Source organism: Ailuropoda melanoleuca, chromosome 13, assembly GCF_002007445.2.
Source record: "Ailuropoda melanoleuca isolate Jingjing chromosome 13, ASM200744v2, whole genome shotgun sequence".
Taxonomy (NCBI): domain Eukaryota; kingdom Metazoa; phylum Chordata; class Mammalia; order Carnivora; family Ursidae; genus Ailuropoda; species Ailuropoda melanoleuca.
The window spans coordinates 9,425,783-9,451,314 of record NC_048230.1 but is presented as its reverse complement, the minus strand read 5'-3'; the positions used below and the strand labels follow the sequence as shown (position 1 = coordinate 9,451,314).

At 39.6% G+C, this 25,532-nt stretch overlaps 1 protein-coding gene across 6 annotated transcripts; it reads left to right on the top strand.

The window, feature by feature from the left end:
- Positions 1–419: 419 nt before the first annotated feature.
- On the top strand, positions 420–25,155 carry SLFN12 (schlafen family member 12). Of its 6 annotated transcripts, none has more exons than XM_034640450.1 (4): positions 421–631; positions 14,352–15,460; positions 17,495–17,605; positions 22,124–25,155. In XM_034640450.1, exons 2-4 carry the CDS (start codon positions 14,377–14,379, stop codon positions 22,612–22,614), a joined length of 1,686 nt encoding a protein of 561 aa, XP_034496341.1. In that variant the 5' UTR covers positions 421–631; positions 14,352–14,376; the 3' UTR covers positions 22,615–25,155. The 6 variants fall into 6 exon arrangements, with proteins under 6 accessions (XP_011228627.1, XP_034496341.1, XP_019659757.1 ...); XM_011230326.3 differs by having other exon boundaries at positions 423–631; positions 14,352–15,415; XM_034640452.1 differs by lacking the exon at positions 421–631 and adding an exon at positions 1,567–1,586.
- Positions 25,156–25,532: the final 377 nt, after the last annotated feature.

Genomic DNA, 25,532 nt, shown 5'->3' with positions numbered 1-25,532 from the left:
GCGACTAAAAATAACCCTCGCGTTAGTGCTCAGGCTCGCTCACTTCGCGCGCGCGAGCAAACCTGTAACGTTGATTGGCTAACAGACTGCAGACTCTGCAAATTTCCGGGCCGCGGCGCCAAGGGCGGGAAGGGACCCGGCGCTCCACGCGAATGCGCGCCCTGACCCAGCCCAGCCAGCAAGTGACCAAAGACAGGGACGACAGCGCGGGCCTCGCTAACGTCTTTCTGTGTTTTGAACTGGCCTTTATTCTTACCATACAGAATATAGAAAATACAGATAAGCAAATCGGAAAGGAGAAATCTGTCTCTTCTGCGAGATAGTCACGGACATCTTTTTTTTTTTTTTATTTAAGTAATCTCTACACCCCAAGTGGGGCTTGAATTTACGAGCCCGCTATCGAGAGTCACGTGTTCCTCCGACTGAGCCAGTTGCCTAGAGCACTAAGGGCATGGTTCAGCCTCAAGATCTTCCGAAGTCCTAGCAACTAGCGCGCACTTTGCGGAGGCGGAGCAACGCTGCGATAGGCTGGTGCGCCGCCTTAAAGCGCGCTGCCGGGTCTTTCGCTCTTTCAGTCTGGCGGGCTCTCCAATCCGTGAGGAGGCTGGCAGCACCTGAGGGGCGGCAGCTGGTAAGTTCGCTCCCCTCCACGGTCAAGTAGTCAAATCTCAACTTGTCATTCGCCTGGGGTCTAGTCTGCTGGCTCCCGGAAAGGTGGGGCGCAGCCAGCACAAACCCGTCCCCCACCCCGCCACCTCCCCAGGAGCTTCCCGGCTGGTTTTTCTCCCGTCTGGGAATCTTGGCTCCCATCTTGGCAGGAACTTCTAAAAACTGCCGGCCCTTAAGAATTGGGGAACCGAGCTCTTGGGAGCTTGTTGTGGTCGGGGCAGGCTGTCTGCCCCTGCAAGGGCTGGGAAACCCCTTAATGAGGGGCGGGGTGGAGGCGGGGAAGAGCTTTGGGGACGAGAAGCCAAGGTTCTGCGGTTGCTTGTCGCAGCGGGGACTAGTGAAGCGGGAAGAGCGGAGAGCTGTATGGACAACAGGTCTGGCAAGTGCAGGTCTCCAGAGCTCCTTGAGGGTGCCTGCACTCCNCTCCAGAGCTCCTTGAGGGTGCCTGCACTCCTGGGGTCCTGAAATGAGGGGAGTTTGGGAATAGATTCTGTAGGTAAAATGTAGCTGGCCAGTCACTGATGAGCTCTCTTCTAGATCCAGAAAGAGGAGACACCGTGCCCGGTACTGCTTTGCTGATGTTTATAAACCTAGAAGGGGAGGGGGGGGCCGGGGAAGACTGGCCTCCTGAACTAAATTGGAAGTGCGTAGGAGGACATGCAAAGAATGCACCCTGATTTTTGTTTGCCAGGAGGTAGTTCTTGTCACTTCTGCCCAACCTTTCTAGGCAGTTCCCACTAAGCTGCATTCGCACCTAATTCTTAAAGAGATGTGGATACCATCCTTTTTCTCATTAAAAATAGCTAACAGCACAGCCTAAATCCTGAATCCTGGTTTGTAAAATTTTCCTCACAGTCAAAAGCATAAAAGATTTCGGAGGAAACAACTAACCTGTAAACCTTGATCCAAGATTCAAGGTAAGGTCAAAGATTTGGTAGACTCCAGGGGCGCCTGGGTGGCTCAGTTGTTAAGCGTCTGCCTTCGGCTCAGGGCGTGATCCCGGCGTTATGGGATCCAGCGCCATATCAGGCTCCTCTACTAGGAGCCTGCTTCTTCCTCTCCCACTCCCCCTGCTTGTGTTCCCTCTCTCGCTGGCTGGCTCTGTCTGTCAAATAAATAAATAAAATCTTAAAAAAAAAAAAAGTAAAAAAAAAAAAGATTTGGTAGACTCCAGTTCCCCGAATATTTTTTAAGGATTGTGTTTCAGATGTATGCCTGAAGGGAGTGGTTTAGGAAGTTTTACCTTGGTAGGTATTGGACTGAAATGGCCAGGATCCCATGCTAACCCACAAGTTCTGAGTCCTCTGTAAGGTGGCTCAACTAGGGCTCCTTTGGGTTCCAAGTTTCCCAGCGGTATGGGAGGGTATCCTCTTTAAGCACTTTGGGGGTGAGATGTACATGTGATGGGTGATCCAGAAAGGTTCACCTATGGTGGGGCCTGATGTGGAGGGTGCTGGAAGGTAGGCTGGGAGGGGAGGGGGGAAGAACGTAGTTATAGAGGCTGCAAGAAGAAATGCGGAGGAGGGGCTGCTTGGCAGGGCTTATATAACCAAAAGATAGTAGATCTGGGGCTGTGTTGCTGGGCATAAATGGAACTGATTTCCCTGCAGCCTTTTGGGATGAAGATGGGGAGTCCCTTCTGTCAGGTTAGCAGGAAAAATGGACTGATGTTTGGGGCAACCCTCAAGGTGTAAGAAATATTAAGAAATTGAATCTAAAGAACACTAATTGTGCTATAATATTGTGGACAAAGCATAGCATGGCAGGTATATAGATCTCCTGTTTTTTTTTTTCATAACTATGCCACATTAACACTATTATTAAGTTTTAAATTTAAATAACTGTTCTCACCTGGCTTCATTGTTCATCAGCCAGGAGTAGAGACTTATTCTGTTAGTTTCTATTTTGAGGGGACCCTGGAGGACCCCTCNTTGCTGGGCATAAATGGAACTGATTTCCCTGCAGCCTTTTGGGATGAAGATGGGGAGTCCCTTCTGTCAGGTCAGCAGGAAAAATGGACTGATGTTTGGGGCAACCCTCAAAGGTGTAAGAAATATTAAGAAATTGAATCTAAAGAACACTAATTGTGCTATAAGATTGTGGACAAAGCATAGCATGGCAGGTATATAGATCTCCTGTTTTTTTTTTTTTCATAACTATGCCACATTAACACTATTATTAAGTTTTAAATTTAAATAACTGTTCTCACCTGGCTTCATTGTTCATCAGCCAGGAGTAGAGACTTCTTCTGTTAGTTTCTATTTTGAGGGGACCCTGGAGGACCCCTCAGGATCATGTTCAGAAGTTTTCTTCTAGGAGGGGGAATGAAGCATGAGAGACTATGGACTCTGAGAAACAAACTGAGGGCTTCAGAGGGGAGGGGGGTGGAGGAATGGGATAGGCTGGTGATGGGTAGTAAGGAGGGCACATATTGCATGGTGCACTGGGTGTTATACGCAACTAATGAATCATCGAACACTACAGCAAAAACCAGGGACATACTGTACGGTGACTAACATAATATTAAAAAAAAAAAAAAGTTTTCTTCTAGGGCCCAAGCCCAGGGGGCCTATTTGATTGAATGACTAGGTCACCAGATCTCTTAATAAGGCAGCTTCCTTCTGGCTTAGCTCTGAGTTTTCAGACAACCCTGAGGAAATGGTGCTGCCTTCTAATATACTTGGAACCATAGCCTCCTACCCCCAAAAGATACAAGGCAGAGCCCTGTAATCCTTGCCATGATAAAGTTACTAGAGATGCAGTTCTTCAGGAAACCATTTGAGAATATGTATCAAGATCTTTAAATATTTCATCTCTTGATCCAGTAATCCAACTTTTTAGAAACCTCTGTGTGTGTATATGCTTTATGTACTTATATATGCTTTATCTGCCTATATAACTTTAGCTTATTAATGTATCTAAGATCAAGGATTACTTCATGTTTTAGCCTCAGCCTTTATTACCACAGAACCAGACTTTCTTCACAATATGATTTTTCCCTTATAGGGTTCCCTTCCTACAGAAGAGAAGCCAAGTTGCAACTTGGCTTATTTTGGCCTTCCATTCCCCATCTTGAAAGTTCTTTACATATATTCGAATCATATCTGTATACAAAGCAGAAGAACTTTGCCAGGGGGCGCCTGGGTGGCATAGTGGTTNTTGCTGGGCATAAATGGAACTGATTTCCCTGCAGCCTTTTGGGATGAAGATGGGGAGTCCCTTCTGTCAGGTTAGCAGGAAAAATGGACTGATGTTTGGGGCAACCCTCAAGGTGTAAGAAATATTAAGAAATTGAATCTAAAGAACACTAATTGTGCTATAATATTGTGGACAAAGCATAGCATGGCAGGTATATAGATCTCCTGTTTTTTTTTTTCATAACTATGCCACATTAACACTATTATTAAGTTTTAAATTTAAATAACTGTTCTCACCTGGCTTCATTGTTCATCAGCCAGGAGTAGAGACTTATTCTGTTAGTTTCTATTTTGAGGGGACCCTGGAGGACCCCTCAGGATCATGTTCAGAAGTTTTCTTCTAGGAGGGGGAATGAAGCATGAGAGACTATGGACTCTGAGAAACAAACTGAGGGCTTCAGAGGGGAGGGGGGTGGAGGAATGGGATAGGCTGGTGATGGGTAGTAAGGAGGGCACATATTGCATGGTGCACTGGGTGTTATACGCAACTAATGAATCATCGAACACTACAGCAAAAACCAGGGACATACTGTACGGTGACTAACATAATATTAAAAAAAAAAAAAAGTTTTCTTCTAGGGCCCAAGCCCAGGGGGCCTATTTGATTGAATGACTAGGTCACCAGATCTCTTAATAAGGCAGCTTCCTTCTGGCTTAGCTCTGAGTTTTCAGACAACCCTGAGGAAATGGTGCTGCCTTCTAATATACTTGGAACCATAGCCTCCTACCCCCAAAAGATACAAGGCAGAGCCCTGTAATCCTTTCCATGATAAAGTTACTAGAGATGCAGTTCTTCAGGAAACCATTTGAGAATATGTATCAAGATCTTTAAATATTTCATCTCTTGATCCAGTAATCCAACTTTTTAGAAACCTCTGTGTGTGTATATGCTTTATGTACTTATATATGCTTTATCTGCCTATATAACTTTAGCTTATTAATGTATCTAAGATCAAGGATTACTTCATGTTTTAGCCTCAGCCTTTATTACCACAGAACCAGACTTTCTTCACAATATGATTTTTCCCTTATAGGGTTCCCTTCCTACAGAAGAGAAGCCAAGTTGCAACTTGGCTTATTTTGGCCTTCCATTCCCCATCTTGAAAGTTCTTTACATATATTCGAATCATATCTGTATACAAAGCAGAAGAACTTTGCCAGGGGGCGCCTGGGTGGCATAGTGGTTGAGGTTGAGCATCTGCCTTTGGCTCAGGGTGTGATCCCGGCGTTATGGGATCGAGCCCCACATCAGGCTCCTCCGCTATGAGCCTGCTTCTTCTTCTCCCACTCCCCCTGCTTGTGTTCCCTCTCTCGCTGGCTGTCTCTATCTCTGTCGAATAAATAAATAAAAATCTTTAAAAAAAAAAAAAAAAAAAAAGAAGAACTTTGCCAGGCGACTCTTACACTCAATGCAAGTTAGAAGATGTGATTAGTACATCCCAGCCTCACTGTAAGTGATCTAAGACTCTAGTATAGTTAAAATGAATGATTGAAAGCAACTTCAATTCCCAGCTGTAGGGGAATAGTTAAGTAATGGTATATTAATGATGTATATGAAGTTAAGCAGCAGTTCAGGTTTTTGAAGAATAGCTGATCATTATTTAACAAAAGTAAGTATATATGACTTTTTTACTCGCCTTTATTTCAGTCCCTCCCCAGTGTGGCAAGGATTTGGCCTAGAAGAGGTAGCAGCTCAGTTCCCAGTTCCCTCCCTTGAACTGGAGGTGGCAGAACAGAACTTATTTGTAGTGTTCTAATCTGTCTGGGTGCCAAGGCATTGGTCTCTGTATTGCCTAACTCAGATCTCAGGTGGGGAAAAGTCTTCACTGCTCATGGAGGCTTCAGAGAGACTACAGATTTGCAGATACCTAGAAAAAAAGATTACAGCTGGAGACATACCATAACTATGTAAAGCCTGGAGGAGGAGCTGGGTTGAGATTCTTTGGGAAATGAAGAAATTCAAAAGCAGCTATTGTATATGGAGGAATTGAAAAAGGCACAAACAAGACTCATGTTCAGAAAAGATCTGAGAAGACCTTAGACTTCCATGTGAGGTTGATTCCCTATGCTCAGAGCATGCCCAGCTAATCAGTGAAGGACTTCCCTGGCATAGAACCAGTCTACAAAGACTGGAAGAGGTGGCTGTTTTTTTCAGATGACTGGTTTTCAACAAAAACTCACAAGACATAAAAAGAAACAGGAAACGTGGCCGATGCAAAAGAAGACTGTAAAACGGCAAAACCTGTCCCTGAGAAACCTGGACATTAGACATACTAGATGAAGGCTTTAGGAAAACTCTTAAGTATACTCAAAGAGCTGAAGGGGGAAAAATAGACAAAGAACTAAAGTAATCAGGAAAATAGTATATGAACAAAATGAGAATATAAAAAATAATAGAAATTATAAAAAGGAAGAAATTTTGGAGCTGAAAAATACAATAGCTGAATTGAAAAAAATCACTAGAAGTGTTCAACAGCAGATTTGAGAAGACATAAGAGAAAAGTCAGTGAACTTTAGGACAGGACAATTGAAATTATCAAGGTTGAAGAGGTGAAAGAAAAGAATAAAGCAAACAAAGACTTGGAGACTTGTGGGATACTACCGAATGGACCACTATACCCATTATGGGAGTCCAGAAGTGAGAAAGGAACAGAGAGATTATTTGAAGAAATAATGGCTGAAAGCTTTCCAAATTTGATGAAATACGTGAATCTACAGATCAGAGAGCTCAATAAATTCCAAGTATAATAAACCTAAAGAGACCCACATCAAGACACATTATAATAAAGTGTCAAAAGCCAAAGCCAGAGTGAATCTTGAAAGCAGCAAGAGAGAAGCAACTCGTCATGTGCAAGGGATCTTCAATAAGATTAACCATTTTTCAGCAGAAACATCAGAGGCCAGAAGGCAGTGGGATCATATATTTAAAGTGCTAAAAGAAAAAATTGTCAACTGAGAATTCTATATTTGGCAAAACTGTCTTTCAAAAATAAAGAAATTAAGATATTCCCAAGCAAGAGCTGAGGGAGTTCAGTATCACTAGACCTGCCCTACAAGAAATGCTAAGGGGAAGTCTTTGGTTTGAAATGAAAGGATGTTTGGCAATAATTCTAAGCCATGAAAATATAAGTCTTTGGTAAAGGAAATACATGGACAAATATTTTTTCAAATTATTATTGTAATTTTGGTTTGTAGCTCCATTTTTAAATTTTCTACAGTATTTAAAAGACATGCATAAGAAATTATATATCTGCGTTAGTGGTATATAGTATATAAAGATACAGTTTGTGACATCAATAATGTAAAGTGAGGGATGAGTTGTCAAGGAGTAGTTTTTCTATGCAATTGAAATTGGTGTCAATTTAAGACAGATCGATACGTAATTCCTATGGTAACCACACACACACACCTATAGAAGATACAGAAAATGAAACGAGAAGGGAACTGAAACATGTAACTACAAAAATCAGTTCACCAAGAAAGACCATATTCTGGGCCATAAGGCACATCTTAACAATTCTAAAAGAAGAGAAATCCTACAATGTCTGCTTTCAGGCTATAGTGGAATTAAACTAGAAACAACAGAAGTATAATTGGAAAATCCCCAGATATGTGGAGATTAAAGAGAATACTTCAAAGTTACACGTGGGTCAAAGAAGATATCTCAAGATAAATTAAACATTATTTTGAAGTAAATAAAAATGAAAATAAAACTTACCAAAATTTGTGGGATGCAATGAAAGCAATGCTTAGAGGTAAATTTAAAGCATTTAATGTAAGAAAAGAATAAAGATCTAAATTCAATCATCTTAGTTTTCACTGTAGGAAGCTAGAAAAAGGTCAAATTGTATCCAAAGTAAGCAGAAGAAAAGAAATTATAAGAATTAAAGCTGAAATCAATGAAATTGAAAACAGCAAATCAATAGGCAAAAGCAACAAAACCAAAAGCTGGTTCTTTGAAAAGCTCACTATAATGGATAGGTCTCTAGCCAGGCTGAGGGAAAAAAAGAGGACACAAGTTATGAATATCAGAAATGAAAGAGGAGACATTACTATAGATTCCATGGACATTACAGAGATAATCAAGGAATACTATGAACAACTCCAAACCAATAAATTTGATAACCTAAATGAAATAGACCAACTCCTTGAAAGACTCAATCTGTCAAAACTCACACAAAAGAAGTAGACAATCTAATTATATATCTGTTAAAGAAATTTAATCAACAGACAGACCCAGATGGGTTCATTGATGAATTCTACCAAACATTTAAGGAAGAAATTGTACAAATTTTCTATAATCTCTTGGATTACAGTGGGTAGAAACAGAATATTTTCTGATTTTTCTGTGAAACCAGCATTACCCTAATGTCAAAACCAGAAAATGACATTCCAAGAAGAGAAATGTACAGACCAAGATCCAATAATTTAATTGATTATGTATTCCATTACATAACAGGCTAAAGAAGAAAAATCACATAAGCATTATCAATAGATCCAGAAAAAACTTTTGACAAAATCCAACAGCTATTCGTGATTAAAAACTCTCAGTAAACTAGGAAGAGTGGGGCCTTCCTCAGCTTGATAAGAAATAGCTACAAAAAGCCTACAACTAACATCATACTTAATGGTGAGAAACTTGAAACTTTTCCACTAAGATCAAGTATGAGGCAAAGATGTCCCCTCTCACTAGTTTTTTTCAATATTGTGTGGGAAGTCCTTGCTAATACAACGGAACAAGAAAAGAGGACAAAGGTATACACATTGGAAAGGAAGAAATTAAGTTGTCTTTGTTTACAGACAACACAATCACCTATATAGAAAATCCAGAAGAATTGACAATAAAACAAAAACAAAACTCCTGGAACTAATAAGCAATTATAGGAAGGTTGTAGGATACAAAGTTAATATGCAAAAGTCATTCAATTTTCTATATACCAGCAATGAGCAAGTGGAATTTGAATTCAAAATATAATACCATTTACATTAGCATCTCCCCAAAATGAAATATTTAGGTATACATCTAACAAAATATATAAAAGATCTATATGAAGGAGATCACAAAACTCTGATGAAAGAATCAAAGAAGAGCTGGAAAAAAAAGAAAAAGGAGAGCTATTTCATGTTCATGGATAGAAAGACTCAATATTATCAAAATCTCAATTCTTCCCAACTTGATTTGTAGATTCAGTGCAATCCCAATCAAAATCCCAGAAAAGCATTTTGTGGATATCAACACAACTGATTGTAAAGTTCATATGGAGCGGCAAATGACCCAGAATAGCCAACACGATATTGAAAGGGAAGAACAAAGGTGGAGGACTGACATTACCTGACTTCAAGAAAGTAATGTAGCTTTAGTAAAGTTACAGTTGTCAAGGCAGCATGGCAGTGGTAAAAGAATAGAAATAAATCAGTGGAATGAATGGAGAACCTGGAAACAGACGCATATAAATATGATCAACTGACTGATCTTTGGTGATACAATGGAGCAAAGACAATCTTTTCAACAAATGATGCTAGAACTACTGGACATCCACATGCAAAAAAAAAAAAAGAATCTAGACACAGTCCTTATACACTTCATAAAAATTAACTCAAAATGGATCACAGAACTAAATGTGAAATTCAAAGCTATGAAACTTGTAGAAAATAATGGAGGAGAAAACTTAGATGACCTTGGGTATGGTAATGACTTTTTAGATACAACACCAAGGGCATACTCCATTAAATAAAGAATTGAGAAGCTTGACTACATTAAAATTAAAAATTTCTCCTCTGGAAAAGGCAATGTGAATAGAGTGAGAAAACGAGGCATAGACTGGGAGAAAATGTTTTCAAAAGACATACCTGATAAAGTACTGCTGTCTAAAAACTCCTAAAATTCAACAATTAACTCATTTAAAAATGAGCTGAAGACCTTAATGTCTCACTAAAGAAGATATACAGATGGCAAGTAAGCATATGAAAAGATGTCCCACATCATTTGTCATCAGTGAAATGCAAATTAAAGCAATGGGATACCACTACATACCTATTAGAATGGCTAAAATCCAGAATGCTGACAACACCGAAAGTTGACAAGGATATGGAACAGCAAGAACTCTTATTCGTTGCTGGTAGGAATGTAAAATGGTTTAGCCACTTTGCAAGACAGTTTGTCAGTTTCTTATAAAACTAAACATATTCTTATTATGCAACCCATCAATCTCGATCCTTGGTATTTACCCAAAGGAATGAAAATCTTTTATCCACACCAAACCTGCGCATGGATGTTTTAGCAGCTCTATTCACAATTGCCCAAATTTGGGAGTACTTGAGATATCCTTCCACAGGTGAATGGATACATAAACCATAGTACATCAAGACAATGGAATATTATTCAGCACTAAAAAGGGACGAGCTATCAAGCTATGAACAGACAAGGAGGAACCTAAATGCATATTACTAAGTGAAAGAGGCCAGGTTGAAAAGGCTACATATTGTGTGATTCCAATTATATGACACTGTGGAAAAGGCAAAACTATGAAGACAGTAAAAAAATCAGTAGTTGTCAGGGATTGGGGATTGGGACAAGATGAATAGGCAGGGCACAGATGATATTTACAGCAGTGATAACACTCCGTAGATAATGGTGGGTATGCATTACTATACATTTGTCCAAACCCATAGAAAGTACCACTAAGAATGAACCCTAAGGTAAACTATGAGGAAAAATTAGTTAAACATGAAGGCAGTAAAGGAGGAAATGAGGAACAAAGAAACTATAACACCTACAGAAAACATACAACAGAATGGCAATAGTAAGTCCTTCCCTATCAGTAATGACTTTCAATATAAATGGATTACCCCCTGCAAGCAAAAGCCATGGATTAGTAGAATAGATTTTAAAAACCAGGATCCATCTACATGCTGTTTACAAAAGATTCACTTTATTTATATTATATATTTTTAAATTATTTATTTATTTGTTTGAGAGAGAGTGTGTGAGCAGGGGGAGGGACGGAGGGAGAGGGAGAGAATCCCCAAGCAGACTCCCCGCTGAGTGCAGATCCCAACACAGGGCTTGATCCCAGGACCCTGAGATCATAACCTGAGCTGAAATCAAGAGTTGGACACAACCAACTGAGCCATCCAGGTGCCCCTATTTTATATTATTTTTATTTAAAAATTTTTTATTTGAGGGTAAGTTGACATACATGTTATATTAGTTTCAGGTTTCCGAATAGTGATTTGACAAGTTTCTGTATTATGCTATGCTCACCACAAGTGTAGCTACCGTCTCTCACTATACCATCTGTTAAAATATCATTGACTGTATTCCTTATGCTGTGCCGTTTATCCCCATGACTTATTTCATAACTGGAAGCCTGTATCTCCCACTCCCCTTCACCTGTTTTACCAATTCCCCCTATCACTGTCCCTCTGGCAGCCATCAGTTTTCTGTATTTACAAGTCTGATTCAGCTTTTTGTTTATTTCTTTCTTTTAGATTCCACATATGATTGAAATAATATAGTATTTTTCTTTCGCAGCCTGACTTACTTCACTTAGTGTAAAACCCTCTAGGTCCATCCATGTTATTGCAAATGACTCAATCTCATCCTTTTTTATGGTTGTGTAATATTACAGTGTGTGTGTGTGTGTGTACCACATTTTCCTTATCCTTTTGTCTATTGATGGACACTTGGGTTGTGTCCATATTTTGGCTATTCTAAATAATGCTGCAATAAACATTGGGGTGCATATATCTTTTCAAATTTGTGTTTTTTTTTCTTTGGGTAAATACCCAGTAGTGGAGTTACTGTGTCATATGGTAATTTCATTTTTAACTTTTTGAGAAACTTCTATACTCTTTTCCACAGTGGCAGCACCAATTTACATTCCCACCAACAGTGCACCAAGGGTTCCTTTTTCTCCACATCCTTGTCAACACTTGTTATTTCTGGTCTTTTTTATTTTTGTCATTCTGACAGTTGTGTGGTAATATCTCATTGTGGTTTTGATTTGCATTTTCCCGATGATGAGTGATGTTGAGCAGTCTTTTGTGTGACCATTGGCCATCTGTATCAAAAGACTCACTTTTTAAAAAAATTTATTATGATATGTTAGTGACCATACAGTACATCATTAGTTTTTGATGTAGCATTCCATGATTCATTGTTTGCATATAACACCAAGTGCTCCATGTAATATGTGCCCCCCTTAATACCCATCACCGGGCTAGCCCATCCCCCCACCCCCCTCCCCTCTAAAACCCTCAGATTGTTTCCTGGAGTCCATAGTCTCTCGTGGTTCATTTCCCCCTCTGTTTACCGCCCCCTTCATTTTTCCCTTCCTTCTCCTACCGATCTCCCTGCTATACCTTATGTTCCACAAATGAGTGAAACCGTATGATAATTGTCTTTCTCTGCTTGACTTATTTCACTTAGTATAATCTCCTCCAGTCCCGTCCATGTTGATGCAAATGTTGGGTGATCATTCTTTCTGATGGCTAATATTCCATTATATATATAGACCACATCTTCTTAATCCAGTCATCTGTTGAAGGGCATCTCGGCTCTTCCACAGTTTGGCTATTGTGGACATTGCTGCTGTGAACATTGGGGTGCATATGGCCCTTCTCTTCACTACGTCTGTATCTTTGGGGTAAATACCCAGTAGTGCAATTACTGGGTCATAGGGTAGCTCAATTTTTAACTTTTTGAGGGACCTCCACACTGTTTTCCAAAGTGGCTGTACCAACTTGCAGTCCCACCAACAGTGTAAGAGGGATCCCCTTTCTCCACATCCTCTCCAACATTTAGATCTAAAGACATGCATAAGGTGAAAGTGGAAGATGGAAAAGTTATTCTATGCAAATAATAACCGAAAGAACAGAGGTGGCTACACTAATATCAGACAAATCAGACTTTAAATCAAAAGTGGTTAGAAGGGACAAAGACATTATATAATGATAAAAGGATGAATTCACCAAGAAGTTGTGGTAACTGTAAACATGTGGGCATCAAACAGCAGAGCTCCTAATTGTATAAACGAAACATTTGATAGAATTCTAGGAGAAACAGACAGCTCTACAATAATAGGGGGGTCTTAATTAGGATGAGATGAATTTTTGAGGGTCACAAACATTCAGTTCATAACAGTTGTTCAAGAATGATCAGAAGGTCCAGCAGCAGTAGACAAGAATATTTTGACCCCTTTGAACCTTTCATAGTCTAGTATAATGATTACTACCTGTGAAGGACTCTTCTCTCAATTGTCTTTAGGCCATCTGTAGCTAAGCTGTGATCCGCAAACACAGAAAAGGGACAGAAATAATGGATTAGGGATAGTTATACTAAAGCAGACAGCTCATATATAAGAATTTTACCTCACTGAAAATATGGATATTTGATAGGAAGAGGGTGCAGTAATTTGGCCCACCTTGCTTAAGATCAGTTGGCCAAAATTTGTGAATCTAATTCATCCTTGCAGGAGGGAAAAATTATTAACATGGCATATTGCTGGATGTCTTTAGACCCCCAACTGAGAATTTTCCTGAAGGACTCCCCAATAAAAGGAGGAAATTAAGGTAAAAATTGGAATTATTAAAAATAAAGTATAAGGGACACCTGGGTGGGTCAGTTGATTAAGTGTCTGCCTTTGGCTCAGGTCATGATCTCGGGATCCTGGGATCTAGCCCTGTGTCCAGCTCCCTGCTTAGAGGGGAGCCTGCTTCTCCCTCTGCTCCTCTCTCTGCTTGTGTTCTCTCTCTCTTTCTCAAATAAATAAAATCTCTTTAAAAATAAAATGAAATAACAGTATAAGTAATATATAAAATTTCGTTCACTGAGAAGATCAAAAGCATAGATAAGTTTCCCAGAGGGGCTCATTTAAGGGAAGGAGAAAGAAAATAAGCTATACAATATTAGGGATTAGAAAGGGGATATAAACACTGATAAAGATGAGATTAAAACAATTAGAAGAGGATCATATAAAACTATGGAAAAAAATTGAAAATTTCAAAAAAAAATTGAAAACTTCAGGGCACCTGACTGGCTCATTCGATAGAGCATGTGACTTTTGATCTCGGGGTTGTGAGTTCAAGCCCCACATTGGGTGTAGAGGTTACTTAAAATTTTTAAAAAATTAAGTAAATTGAGGGGCACCTGGCTGGCTCAGTTGGGGGAGTGTGCAATTCTTGATCTCCGGGTTGTGAGTTTGAGCCCCACCTTGGGTCTAGAGATTACTTTGAAAAAAAGTGGAATCTTTAGGAAAAAATTGAAAACTTCACAGAAGTAGAAATTATTATAGTCTTCACTCAAAATCTGTCCAAACAAACAAATAAAAAGACTTTACCCTGTATCCTTTCTGTAACATCCAGTGGAATATATACAGCAAAAGATTTTGCTGGGTTTGCCTCACAATACAGAATTTGCTGTCTCCTGCTCCGGTTCTATTTCTATACTCATGGCTCTGTCTTTTTTTTTTTTTCCCCCTACAGGGAAGGATTTCTGCTTGGAAATTGAATGGCTACTCAGAAAATGAAGATTCGTATTGATCAGAAAACTAACTATGCTGAGTTGGTTTTAGATGTGGGAAGAGTCACTCTTGGGGAGGAGAATAGGAAAAAAATGAAAGATTGTCAACTGCGAAAAAAGCAGAATGAAAATATCTTACAAGCTATGATTGCTTTGCTGAATTCTGGAGGGGGAGTGATCAAGGCTGAAATTGAAAATGAAAACTATAGTTACCCAAAAGATGGAATAGGATTAGATTTGGAAAGTTCTATTGGAAATATTCTTCCATCTGTTCGTAAATACCTAGACTTTATGCAGCAAGGTAAATATTTTCTAATTTTTGTCAAATCGTGGAGCTCAGAAACCTCTGGTTTACGGATTGTCACCTTGAGGTCCAATTTGTACAAAAGGGATGTAACATGTACGAATATCATGGATGCCACTGCTACACTGGAGTTCCTCGCAGACAAGAACAAAAGTAAGGGGAGATCGTATAGACTTAAGTTACCTCCAAAGCAGGATGTACAAGAAGAGAGTAACGTGGAGGCCTTGGCTGATGACTTTTTTAACAGGACACAACTTAGGTACAGAGAAAAACTCCGCTTTACTGAATCCACACATGTCGAAATGAAAGCCTTCTCAACAGAAAAGTTGTTGCAACGCATTAAAGAGAGTCTCCCTCAATATGTTTCTGCATTTTCAAATACTGATGGGGGATATTTGTTTATTGGTTTAAATGGGGATGAAGTAATTGGCTTTAAAAGAAAAGGGAATGATCTGAACAAGTTAGATTCAGAAATAGAAAAATCCATTAAAAAGTTGCCTGTCTATCACTTCTGTAAGGAGAAGAAGGAGATAAACTACTCATGCAAATTCCTCGAAGTATATGATGAAGGACATCTTTGTGGATATGTCTGTGCCCTCAAAATAGAGCCATTCTGCTGTGTAGTGTTTGCTAAAAAACCGGAATCCTGGCATGTGGAAGACAAGCATGTGCAACAGTTTACCACGGACGAGTGGATTTCCAACATGCTGCCTGCTAACCCAGGTGAGCAAAGATTAGGAAGGAGGCTCCACTGGGCTAGGATGACAGGTAGGTTTTCATTTGGGATTTGGGGTGACATCACAGTCTTCACATTTCAACACCTAATTTAGTAACATCTGGTGGATACAATCAATCATTCACTGTCTTATTTTCCGCTACCCACTTAGAAGATAGCTATTCCATACCACGTTACCTTCTGTCAGTAGCACAAGCTGGTACAAAGATCCAATTAATCCTATTTTTCTTCCCTACTACCTCTTTACTCACTTCCAGTGCAAAAGCCTGTTGAATCCTTTTTCTTTCTGAGCTCAGTTTCAGTAACTGACCATTTCTTTCTGTCAGGACCACTTGCCTCCTTTATTTACCTTTCCTTCATCTGTCTTTACACCTTTCTATTATTTCCCTTAAAACCTCTTCCGTCTTCCTCTTTTTTTTTTTTTTAAGATTTCATTTATTTATTTATTTGAGAGACAGACAGAGAGAGTGAAAGAGAGAGAACACGAGTGGGGTGAAGGGTAGAGGGAGAAGCAGACTCCCTGCTGAGCAGGGAGCCCAATGCGGGGCTCGATCCTGGGACTCCCAGGATCATGACCTGAGCTGAAGGCAGACACTTAACTGACTGAGCCACCCAGGCACCCCCTTCGCTCTTAGACTTCTTTCCATTTGGGGGCTCAAATCACTCCTAAATTGGAGTGATTAAGAAAAAGAATAATGCTGGTATTTTATCTGATTTTGGAAAAGGAAAGCCTTGAATGAAGTTAGACGGCAGTAGCAACTTTAAAATCTCTGAAAATGCAAGGTTCTTCCTTAGAATCCGCACAAAACTCAGCAGTCCTTCACTAGCTAACTCATCGTCAAATTTTAATTGCCTTTAAAATGAACCCAATTACATGGTAATGTATTTGATGACTATTAATGCGTTTTTCCTGTTTTCATTCCAGGTACAGTATGTTCCAGCAGCATCAAGGATTAAAATGGATTAAAACTGCCATTTGTGGGGTGCCTGGGTGGCTCAGTCAATTAAGCATCCAACTCTTGGTTTCAGCTTAGGTCATGATCTTGGAGTCATGAGATGGAACCCCACCTCTGGATCCATGCTGGGCATGGAGCCTGCTTAAGAATCTCACTCTCTCTCTCTTCCTTTCCCATACTCCCGTCCCTGTGCTCTCTCTCCCTCTCTTTCAAATAAAAAAAAGGTATTAAAAAGGTATTAAAATTGCAATTTATGGGGCACCTGCCTGGCTCAGTTGGTAGAGCATGTGACTTTTTAAAAAACATTTTATTATTTATTTATTTACTTAGAGAGTGGGGGAGGGACAGAGGAGAGGGAGAGAGAGAGTCTCAAACAGGTAGCCTGGAGCCTGATGCGGAACTGGATCCCACATACCTAAGATCATGACCTGAGCCAAAATCAAGAGTTGGATGCTGAACTGACGGAACCACCCAGGTGCCCCAGAGCCTGTGACTCTTGATTATGGGGTTGTGAGTTCAAGCCCCATGCTGGGTGTAGAGATTACTTAAAAATAAAATCTTAGTGGCTCAGTCAGTTAAGCTATCAGCTCTTGACTTCAGCTCAGGCCATGGTCTCAGGGTAATGTGATCAAGCCCCACATCAGGCCCTGTGCTGGGCATGGAGCCTGCTTGGGATTCTCTGTCTCCCTCTGCCCTTCCCCCCCCCAAAACAAAATCTTAAATAAAAAATAAAATTGCAGGGGCGCCTGGGTGGCTCAATCATTAAGCGTTGCCTTCGGTCCAGGGCGTGATCCCAGCGTCCTGGGATATAGCCCTGCATTGGGCTCCCTGCTCCGCTGGGAGCCTGCTTCTTCCTCTCCCACTCCCCCTGCTTATGTTCCCTCTCTCGCTGGCTGTCTCTCTGTCAAGTAAATAAATAAAATCTTAAAAACTAAATAAATAAAATTGCAATTTGTGTCTGACCTAGGAATCTAACCACAATATCTAACAGTATTTCTATTGGGAAAGGGGTTGATTCTAAGCAGACTTTTTATATACTATGCATTAGTTAGATGGGAGAGGGTCTCTCATGGCAAATTAGGGATGTGTTTTGTTTTGTTTTGTTTTTAGATTTTTCTGGGTCAGAAAAGACGATCTTCCAACAATGGATATCATCTCCTGTTCCCTATAGTAGATCTGTTTCGAATTTGGAAAATGAACAGCTGAGACATCACTTTCCAGGTAGTTTAATTCTGGCTTGTTTGTTTGTTTTCATTTTTTTTTAACTTAAATTCAATTAACTAACGTATAACGTATTATTGGTTTCTGAGGTAGAGGTCATGATCTCAGAGTCCTGGGATCAAGCTGCAGGTCTAGTACCATGTTGGGCTCTGTGCTTTGCAGGGAGTCTCCTTCAGGTTTCTCTTTCTCCCTCTGCCCCTCCCCCCACTTGTACTCTCTTTCTCTCAAATAAATAAATCTTTAAAAAAATAAAAAAGGAACCAACTTCACGCTGCTGATTTTCTCTATTGTTATTTTTTAAAGATTCTTTTTAAAGATTTTATTTATTTTAGAGAGAGAGAGAGAGCACAAGATGGGGGAAGGTCAGAGGGAGAAGCAGACTCCCCGCTGATCAGGGAGCCTGATGTGGGGCTCCATCCTGGGACTCCTGGATCATGACCTGAGCTGAAGGCAGACGCTTAACCGACTGAGCCACCCAGGCGCCCCTAAGATTTTATTTTTAAGTAATCTCTACACCCAGCATGGGGCTTGAACTCACAACCCTGGGATCAAGAGTCACATATTCCACCAACTGATCCAGCCAGGTGCTCATCTATTGTATTTTTTCTTTCAATTGCAATGATATCTCCTCTTACCCTTATTTTTTTCCTTTTTCCTTTTGTGTGTGTGTGTACTTGCTGTTCTTATCTGACAATGAGGCTGAAAACCTAGGTAACCGATCTTAAGTCTTTTCTTTTCCAAGAAATTTATTTTAGAGCCATTGATTCCTCCCCACCCAGAATTGCTTTAACTATACCCCAAAGGTTTTAATATGTTGTGTTTTCATTTTCATCTAGCTCAAACTATTTTTTTTATTTCCATTGTGCTTTCTATTTTAACTTATAGGTTGTTTGAAAATATGTTTCTTAATTTTCGAACATTGGAGATTTGTATTGATCTTTCTGCTTTTTTGATGTATTACCTATTGCCGTGTAATAAACTACCCCAAAATGCATCAGCTTAAATTACCAAGAAACGTTTATTATGTCACTGTTTCAGTGCGTCAGGAATCTGGGAGTGGCTTAGCTGGGTGATTCTGGCTTCAAGTCTCTTCCTACATTGCAGTCAAGCTATGGGCCCTGTCTCATTTAAAGGATCAGCTGGGGGAGAATCTATTCCCAAGCCAGCAACCAAGGTTGTTTGGCAGTCCTCAGTTCCTCTTTGGCTGTTGGTCAGATACTTTAGTTCTTCCCTACATGAATCTATTCATGAGTTGCTTGAGTATCCTCACAGAATAGCAGCTTCCCCCAGATTGAGCGATTGGGGTGGGGGGGTGAAGAAATATGTTCTCTAGTCTTTTATAACCTAGTCTTAGAAGTGACACACTCTCAGGGGCGCCTGGGTGGCACAGCGGTTAAGCGTCTGCCTTCAGCTCAGGGCGTGATCCCGGCGTTATGGGATCAAGCCCCACATCAGGCTCCTCCGCTGTGAGCCTGCTTCTTCCTCTCCCACTCCCCCTGCTTGTGTTCCCTCTCTTGCTGGCTGTCTCTATCTCTGTCAAATAAATAAATAATAAAATCTTTAAAAAAAAAAAAAGAAGTGACACACTCTCACTTCTGCTATATACTTTTGGCAGAATTCTGGTAAATGTGGAAAGGGACAGACAAAGGTATTTATACCAAGAAGTGAAGATTATCAAGAATATGGAGACTGGGGGCGCCTGGGTGGCACAGCAGTTAAGTGTATGCCTTCGGCTCAGGGCGTGATCCCGGTGTTATGGGATCGAGCCCCACATCAGGCTCTTCCGCTATGAGCCTGCTTCTTCCTCTCCCACTCCCCCTGCTTGTGTTCCCTCTCTCGCTAGCTGTCTCTGTCTCTGTCAAATAAATAAATAAAATCTTAAAAAAAAAAAAGAATATGGAGACTGGTTATCATGATCAATTTCTAGCATAATTCCACTCTGGTCAGAGGACGTAGTTGATGTGATTTCAAGCCTTTGAAATTTGCAGAGACTTGCTTTATGTCCCGTCATGTTGTATATTTTGGTAAATGTTTCTTGTGCTTTTGAAGATCATGTGTATTTTGCAGTGTATTTCTGCTATGCTATTGTAATTTCCTTTCTTCCACTTACTTTGGGTTTGGCGGTTGTACTGTTTTTATATGTCACTTAGGCCAAGTTTATTAACTGTGTTGTTCAAATGTACTGTGTCCTTACTGATTTTTGTTGTCTGCATCTGAAGATTTTATCTGTCAGTTAGTGAGAGAAGTCTGTTAAAATAGTCAGCTAAATTGTCTATATCTCCTTCTAGTTTGTTCAAATTTGCCTTCTATATTTTGAACCCATTTGTCAGGTACATACAAATGTGTTGTATTTTCCTTTGACTTGACTCTTTCATCAGTATAAAATGGGTTTTCTATGTGAACAACCCTGTTTTCTGCGAATAGAAGAAGTTTTAGTATTTCCTTTCTAATTTTAATAATCCTTATTTCTTTGTCTTATTACACTGGCTAGGATTAAGACCTCAGGAAAATGCTGAGTAGAAGAACTGAAAGTAGAAAAATTTCCTTCTCAATCTTAAGGAGAATCTGTTCTGTATTTCTTTTCTTAGGTGCATTTTATCAGATTGATAAAGTTCCTTTTATTCCTCATTTTCTGAGAGTACTAGGGAAATAATTTTATCAAATACTTTTTCTGGATCTATTGAGATGACCATATCCCCTTCCCTTTTTCTGTTAATATGGTGAATTATATTGGTTGGTATTAAAACATACCCTGCATTCCAAAATAAACCCCATTTAGTCATGTCTTATTATCCTATATATATATTTCTAGATTCTGTTTGCTAATATTTTGCTGAAAAATTCTTTTTGTCTGTGTTTCTGAGGTTTATTGGTCCGTAGCTTTCTTTTCTTGCATTGTCAGGATTTGGAATCAGAATTATTCTAGGTGGGGCGCCTGGGTGGCACAGCGGTTAAGCGTCTGCCTTCGGCTCAGGGAGTGATCCCGACATTCTGGGATCGAGCCCCACATCAGGCTCCTCCGCTGGGAGCCTGCTTCTTCCTCTCCCACTCCCCCTGCTTGTGTTCCCTCTCTCCCTGGCTGTCTCTCTCTGTCAAATAAATAAATAAAATCTTAAAAAAAAAAAAAGAATTATTCTAGTCTTATAGGCTGTGCTGAGAAATGTTCATTGTTCCTTTTTCTGAAAGAGTTTGAGTAAGAGTGGTGATACTTCTTCCTTATATATTTTATTAAAATCACTGTTGAAACTCCCTGAAGTTTTCCTAATGGGAAGATTTTGGTAATGAACAAAATTTCTTGAATAGATAAAGACCTGTTCAGATTTTCTGTTTCTTCTCATGTCAATTTTGGTGTTTTATTTTCATAGATTTTGTCCATTTCATCTAATTTGTCAAATATATTGGCAAAAAAATGTTTATAAATTGTTTATAGCCCTCTCTCTCTCTTCTTTTTTAGAGTGAGAGAGAGCAGGAGTGGGGAGGGACAGAGGGAGAAGGAGAAAGAATCTTAAGCAGGCTCCATGCTTAGCACAGAGCCTGACATGGGGCTCAATCTCACAACCCTGAGAACACGAACCTGAGCCAAAATCAAGATTCGGATGCTTAACAGACTGAGCCACCCAAGCACCCCATAGCATTGTCTTTTAGTCTTCTTAATGTGTGTAGATCTGTACTGATGCAATATTTTTATTTCTGTTGTTCATCTATATTTTTTCTCTTTTTTGTGATGACTCTTGTAAAGGTTTTATCAATTTAATTTAATTTAATTTTCAAAGAACCAACTTATGGATTTGGCATTTTTATCTGTTGTTTGTTTTCATTGATTTCTCTCTGCGATTATAACTCCTTCTACTTACTTTGGATTTGTTAAAGTGGAAACAGATCATTTAATTTTAAGGCTTTTCCTTTTTTAACACAAGCTTTATATTTCTCTCTAAGCACTTCTTTCTTTATTTGCATTCCACAAATTTTCGTATGTTGAATTTTACTTATTCAGTTTGAAAGTTTTTCTAATTTTCCTTATGAATTCTGTGATGGATGGGTTATTTAGAATTTTCCTGTTCAATGTTCAAATACTTGGGGGTTTTCTTAGACATCTTGTGGTTACTGATTTCTAATTTAATTCTATTGTGATCAAAGATTGTACTCTGTAAGATTCAAATCTTTTGAGTAAGTATCTGACAGCTGTGAATTCCAACCTCTTTTTCCTCAGCCTAGTAAGACTGCTGATTCCTGCTTGGGCTCTATTCACCCATAACACAATATAGAAAATATCCGTAGGCCAAAAACTGGGGTGAATGTGGAGAAACTTCTCCACATTCCTGTCTATCAAAGATTGTAGCCTTTTAAGTCATGCTTGTATTGCTTGTTCCCCTGGTCTTCAAATCACTCTTACTTATTTTGTAGAGCTTTCATAGTTGTTTTGGTGGGAGGATTGGTCTGGTACAAGCTACGTTGTCATGGTTGGAATTGGAAGTTGCCCAGTGATTTAAAATTTATTCTAATTATTTTCATATCTAGTGCCACAAGGGAAGAGATATGTTCCAGAAGCCCTCTGCGAGGAACTGTTCTCACAACACAAAGGACTCGCACAGTTAATATATAAAGAAATGGGCCCTGTTGGTCCAGGTACCTTGATCTTTTCTAGAAGCTGGTCTTTGCTTCTGGGCTTGCAAGAGAACCAGAATGTAATCTGTGATGCTCTTCTAATTGCTCAGGGCCATCCACTAGTCCTATATACATTCTTCAGGGTACTGAATAAGGAGTTAACAGGCTACTCTTTGCAAGCTGCATTCACTTTAAAGCATGAACTGGTAAAAATGGGTGGTTACACTGGGAAAGTGTGTGTCGTGCCAAAGACCTTCTACTTGAATGAAGACCCTTCCACATTGACTGAAGACAATACCAGCTCTTTTCATGATATAAGTGCCCAGATATTTTATCCTGAATCCTACAATCTTGAAACCACCCAAACAATAGGATACTTGAATGAGGTGCTTTATAAGGCCTGATGACATTTTTTGAGTGGCCAGTTTACTTCTGAGATTTGTCAGCACCTCTTAGGTGACCAGCATGAAACATTTTCAGAGGAATGACACAAGGATGTTTAAATCTTGTCCAAGCCTCACCTGAATCATGGCAACTAGACCAGGCTACAAAGATGTTTCTCATTGTATAATCAATGATATCTTTAATTCTGTACAAATATGCCTTTGAAAAACTTTGCAAGGTAAGAAACTTGTTGAGATGTTAGAAAATCAAGTTACTGCTTCCTAAATGATCTTCATAGATGTTACTTAAGGGTTATTTAGGAATATGAATTAGTTAATCTGTGCACAATGTGTTATTTACTCTGTGCATACTTCATGGATAGATGTTCTTCCATTTTTAAATTGGGAAAATGGCAATACTTCTATTTTTAACAAGAACAACGGAAATTTCCCAGGATGTAGCCAGAAAACCTTTATTACTTAGAAAAGATTGGGATACCCGGCTGGCTCAGTTGGTAGAGCATGCAACACTTGATCTCAGGGTCATGAGTTTAAGCCCACATTGGGCCTAGAGCTTACTTTAAAAAATTAAAAGGAAAGGAAAGGAAAGGAAAAGGAAAGATCGTCATTGATGATGCTCGTAATTTCCAAAATGAAAATAAAGAGGGCAAAATTTATTATCCCTTCCCTCAAAATCTCTTGATCTTCATCAACTAATTTTTACGCTTTACAATTGGAGGAATTCCAGCTTTTCTGACTGTTCAGCTAGCATCCTAAGAACTCACCAGAATGGTCACTTTATTTTTCTATAAGCATTTATTAATAAGAAGGTGAATTTTTAAAAATCCAGAAAATTCTCTTTAACATTGTTTTGGAGGAAAGCAGCCAGAGCATTAGTAGAAACCCTTTCAGACAATGACTGTTTTCATCAAGAAGGGGTAGGAACATGAGAGTTTGACATTTTCCAGTCATCTAAGATAAGCTGGGAGACTAAGATCAAGCTCAACAGAGCTGGGTGCAACTTTGGGTGTTGTGAATCCATGTCTAAGATACTCAGGATGAATTTAGCAGGATCTTGAAACAGAGAACAGAACCCAGGTTCACCAGCAAGTCTTCAGGCTTCTCTGTCACTGTGTTCAATGCCAGAAGTAAAGCAATGCATACAGAATTCTGGGGAAAATTAAGTTTTACACAGGCATATCTTATGAAACTGAGATGTCATTTGACTATAAAGTAAGTAGACAAACACTTCTTTTTAAAGATTTTATTTATTTATTTGAGAGAGAGTGTGGGCATGAGCGGGGTGGGGGGAAGGAAGAAAATTAGAGGGAGAGGGAGAAGCAGGCTCCCCACTGAGCAGAGAGCCTGACATGGGGCTGGATCCCAGGACCCTGAGATCATGACTTGAGCTGAAGGCAGACACTTAACTGACTGAGACACCCAGGTGCCCCAGTAAGCACTTTTATCAAAGAACCTAGGGAACATAGTTCTCTAATACCTTCTTAAAAACTACTTTGTAGTGAAGTCCAGCTGATAAATGTATGAACCAAAATAGAGAATGCCAAAAAAAAAAAAAAAAGTAAGCACACATTTACTCACTGAGTCTCTTAAGTGCCAGACGCCAGCTGTGTTTCCCCAGCCTTGCCCGGCACAACAGGCCAACTGCCAGGGTGTAGACCTTGCACAGGAGCACTTACACAAGCTGCTAGTATTCAGTGATGTGGGGATAGATAAGACCAGCATCGTCAAGCACTACGTGCACTGAAATTCCTCGCACTACCAAGCCACCGTTGGCATGGACTTGGAACTCAGCGTTCTCCACTGGAACCTGCAGACCTTGGTACACCTGGCACATTGGAAAAATGTGTATCTATTACCTGGAAAAAGTGGAAAGATGACAAGGATCTATTACCTGAAATCTATGAATTGCTTGTCTTCGATATCAGTAGGCAACCATATCTCAAACAGAGGCGAATTGGAAAAAAACAGTTTGGATTCTGCATGGAGCACTGGGTGTTGTATGCAAATAATGAATCATGGGACATTGCATCAAAAACTGGGGATGTACTGTATGGTGACTAATATAACAAAAAAAATTATAAAAAAAACCAGTTTGGATTCAAAGTTAACCAATGGCAAAAAAAAAAAAAAAAAGTTAACCAATGGCAAGCCAGTTTCAGTGCTTCTGCTGGCCAAAAAATGTGACCATGGGAAGAATGTGCTGATGAACAATGGACAAGTTCATGGTACATGATATTATAGGATGATTTGAAACATCCGCAAGGAAACTGTAAACACTGCTAAAGCCTCCAGATATCTGGAGAAACCTATTAAAATATACTCAGGATTTTAATTTATTTTAATTTATGGAGGTAACAAGGAAATGCCTTGTCTAAAAAGCATAAGGGGAGGGCTGTTAATGTATGGGAATATTTAATGTCTTGTTTTTACTGATAGTAGCACAAGTAATGTTTACTTTATATAAAATGTATTGAGCCATACACTTGTGATATGCATGTTTAAATATGTATGTTTCACCTAATAAAAAATTGAAATGGAAAAGAAGTAAATTGTCATGAAAAGAAGGCTTGAATGCACACACACACACATGCACACACTAGTAGTATCTGTATGTGACCAAGGGGAATGAGCGGTCATGGTCGGCGATGCAAGGCAGGAGGTCATGGTGGACGACTGGAAGGATTAATAAGAGAAGGCATTGCAAGTGTGTTGTCCTTTCCCCAGGTGATCACGAGGTTGACTAATATGAGGTAGATGCCTCCTGGGGAAATAGGGGTATACAATTTGGCAGAAAGCAAGCAGTGTACCAGAATCATGGGCTAGGCAGACAGTGCGCTCGGAAACATAATAGGATCTCTAATATCAAAAGAAGAAAAAGCAAAAATGTCTTGTGTTCAATTTGTTCCTTAGATGATACA

Coding starts and splice junctions, on each gene's coding strand:
- SLFN12 (XM_034640450.1), top strand. CDS start 14,377: ATGGCTACTCAGAAAATGAAGATTCGTATTGATCAGAAAACTAACTAT. Junction 15,461..17,494: donor CCACTGGGCTAGGATGACAG/GTAGGTTTTCAT, acceptor TTTTGTTTTTAG/ATTTTTCTGGGTCAGAAAAG. Junction 17,606..22,123: donor GCTGAGACATCACTTTCCAG/GTAGTTTAATTC, acceptor TTTCATATCTAG/TGCCACAAGGGAAGAGATAT.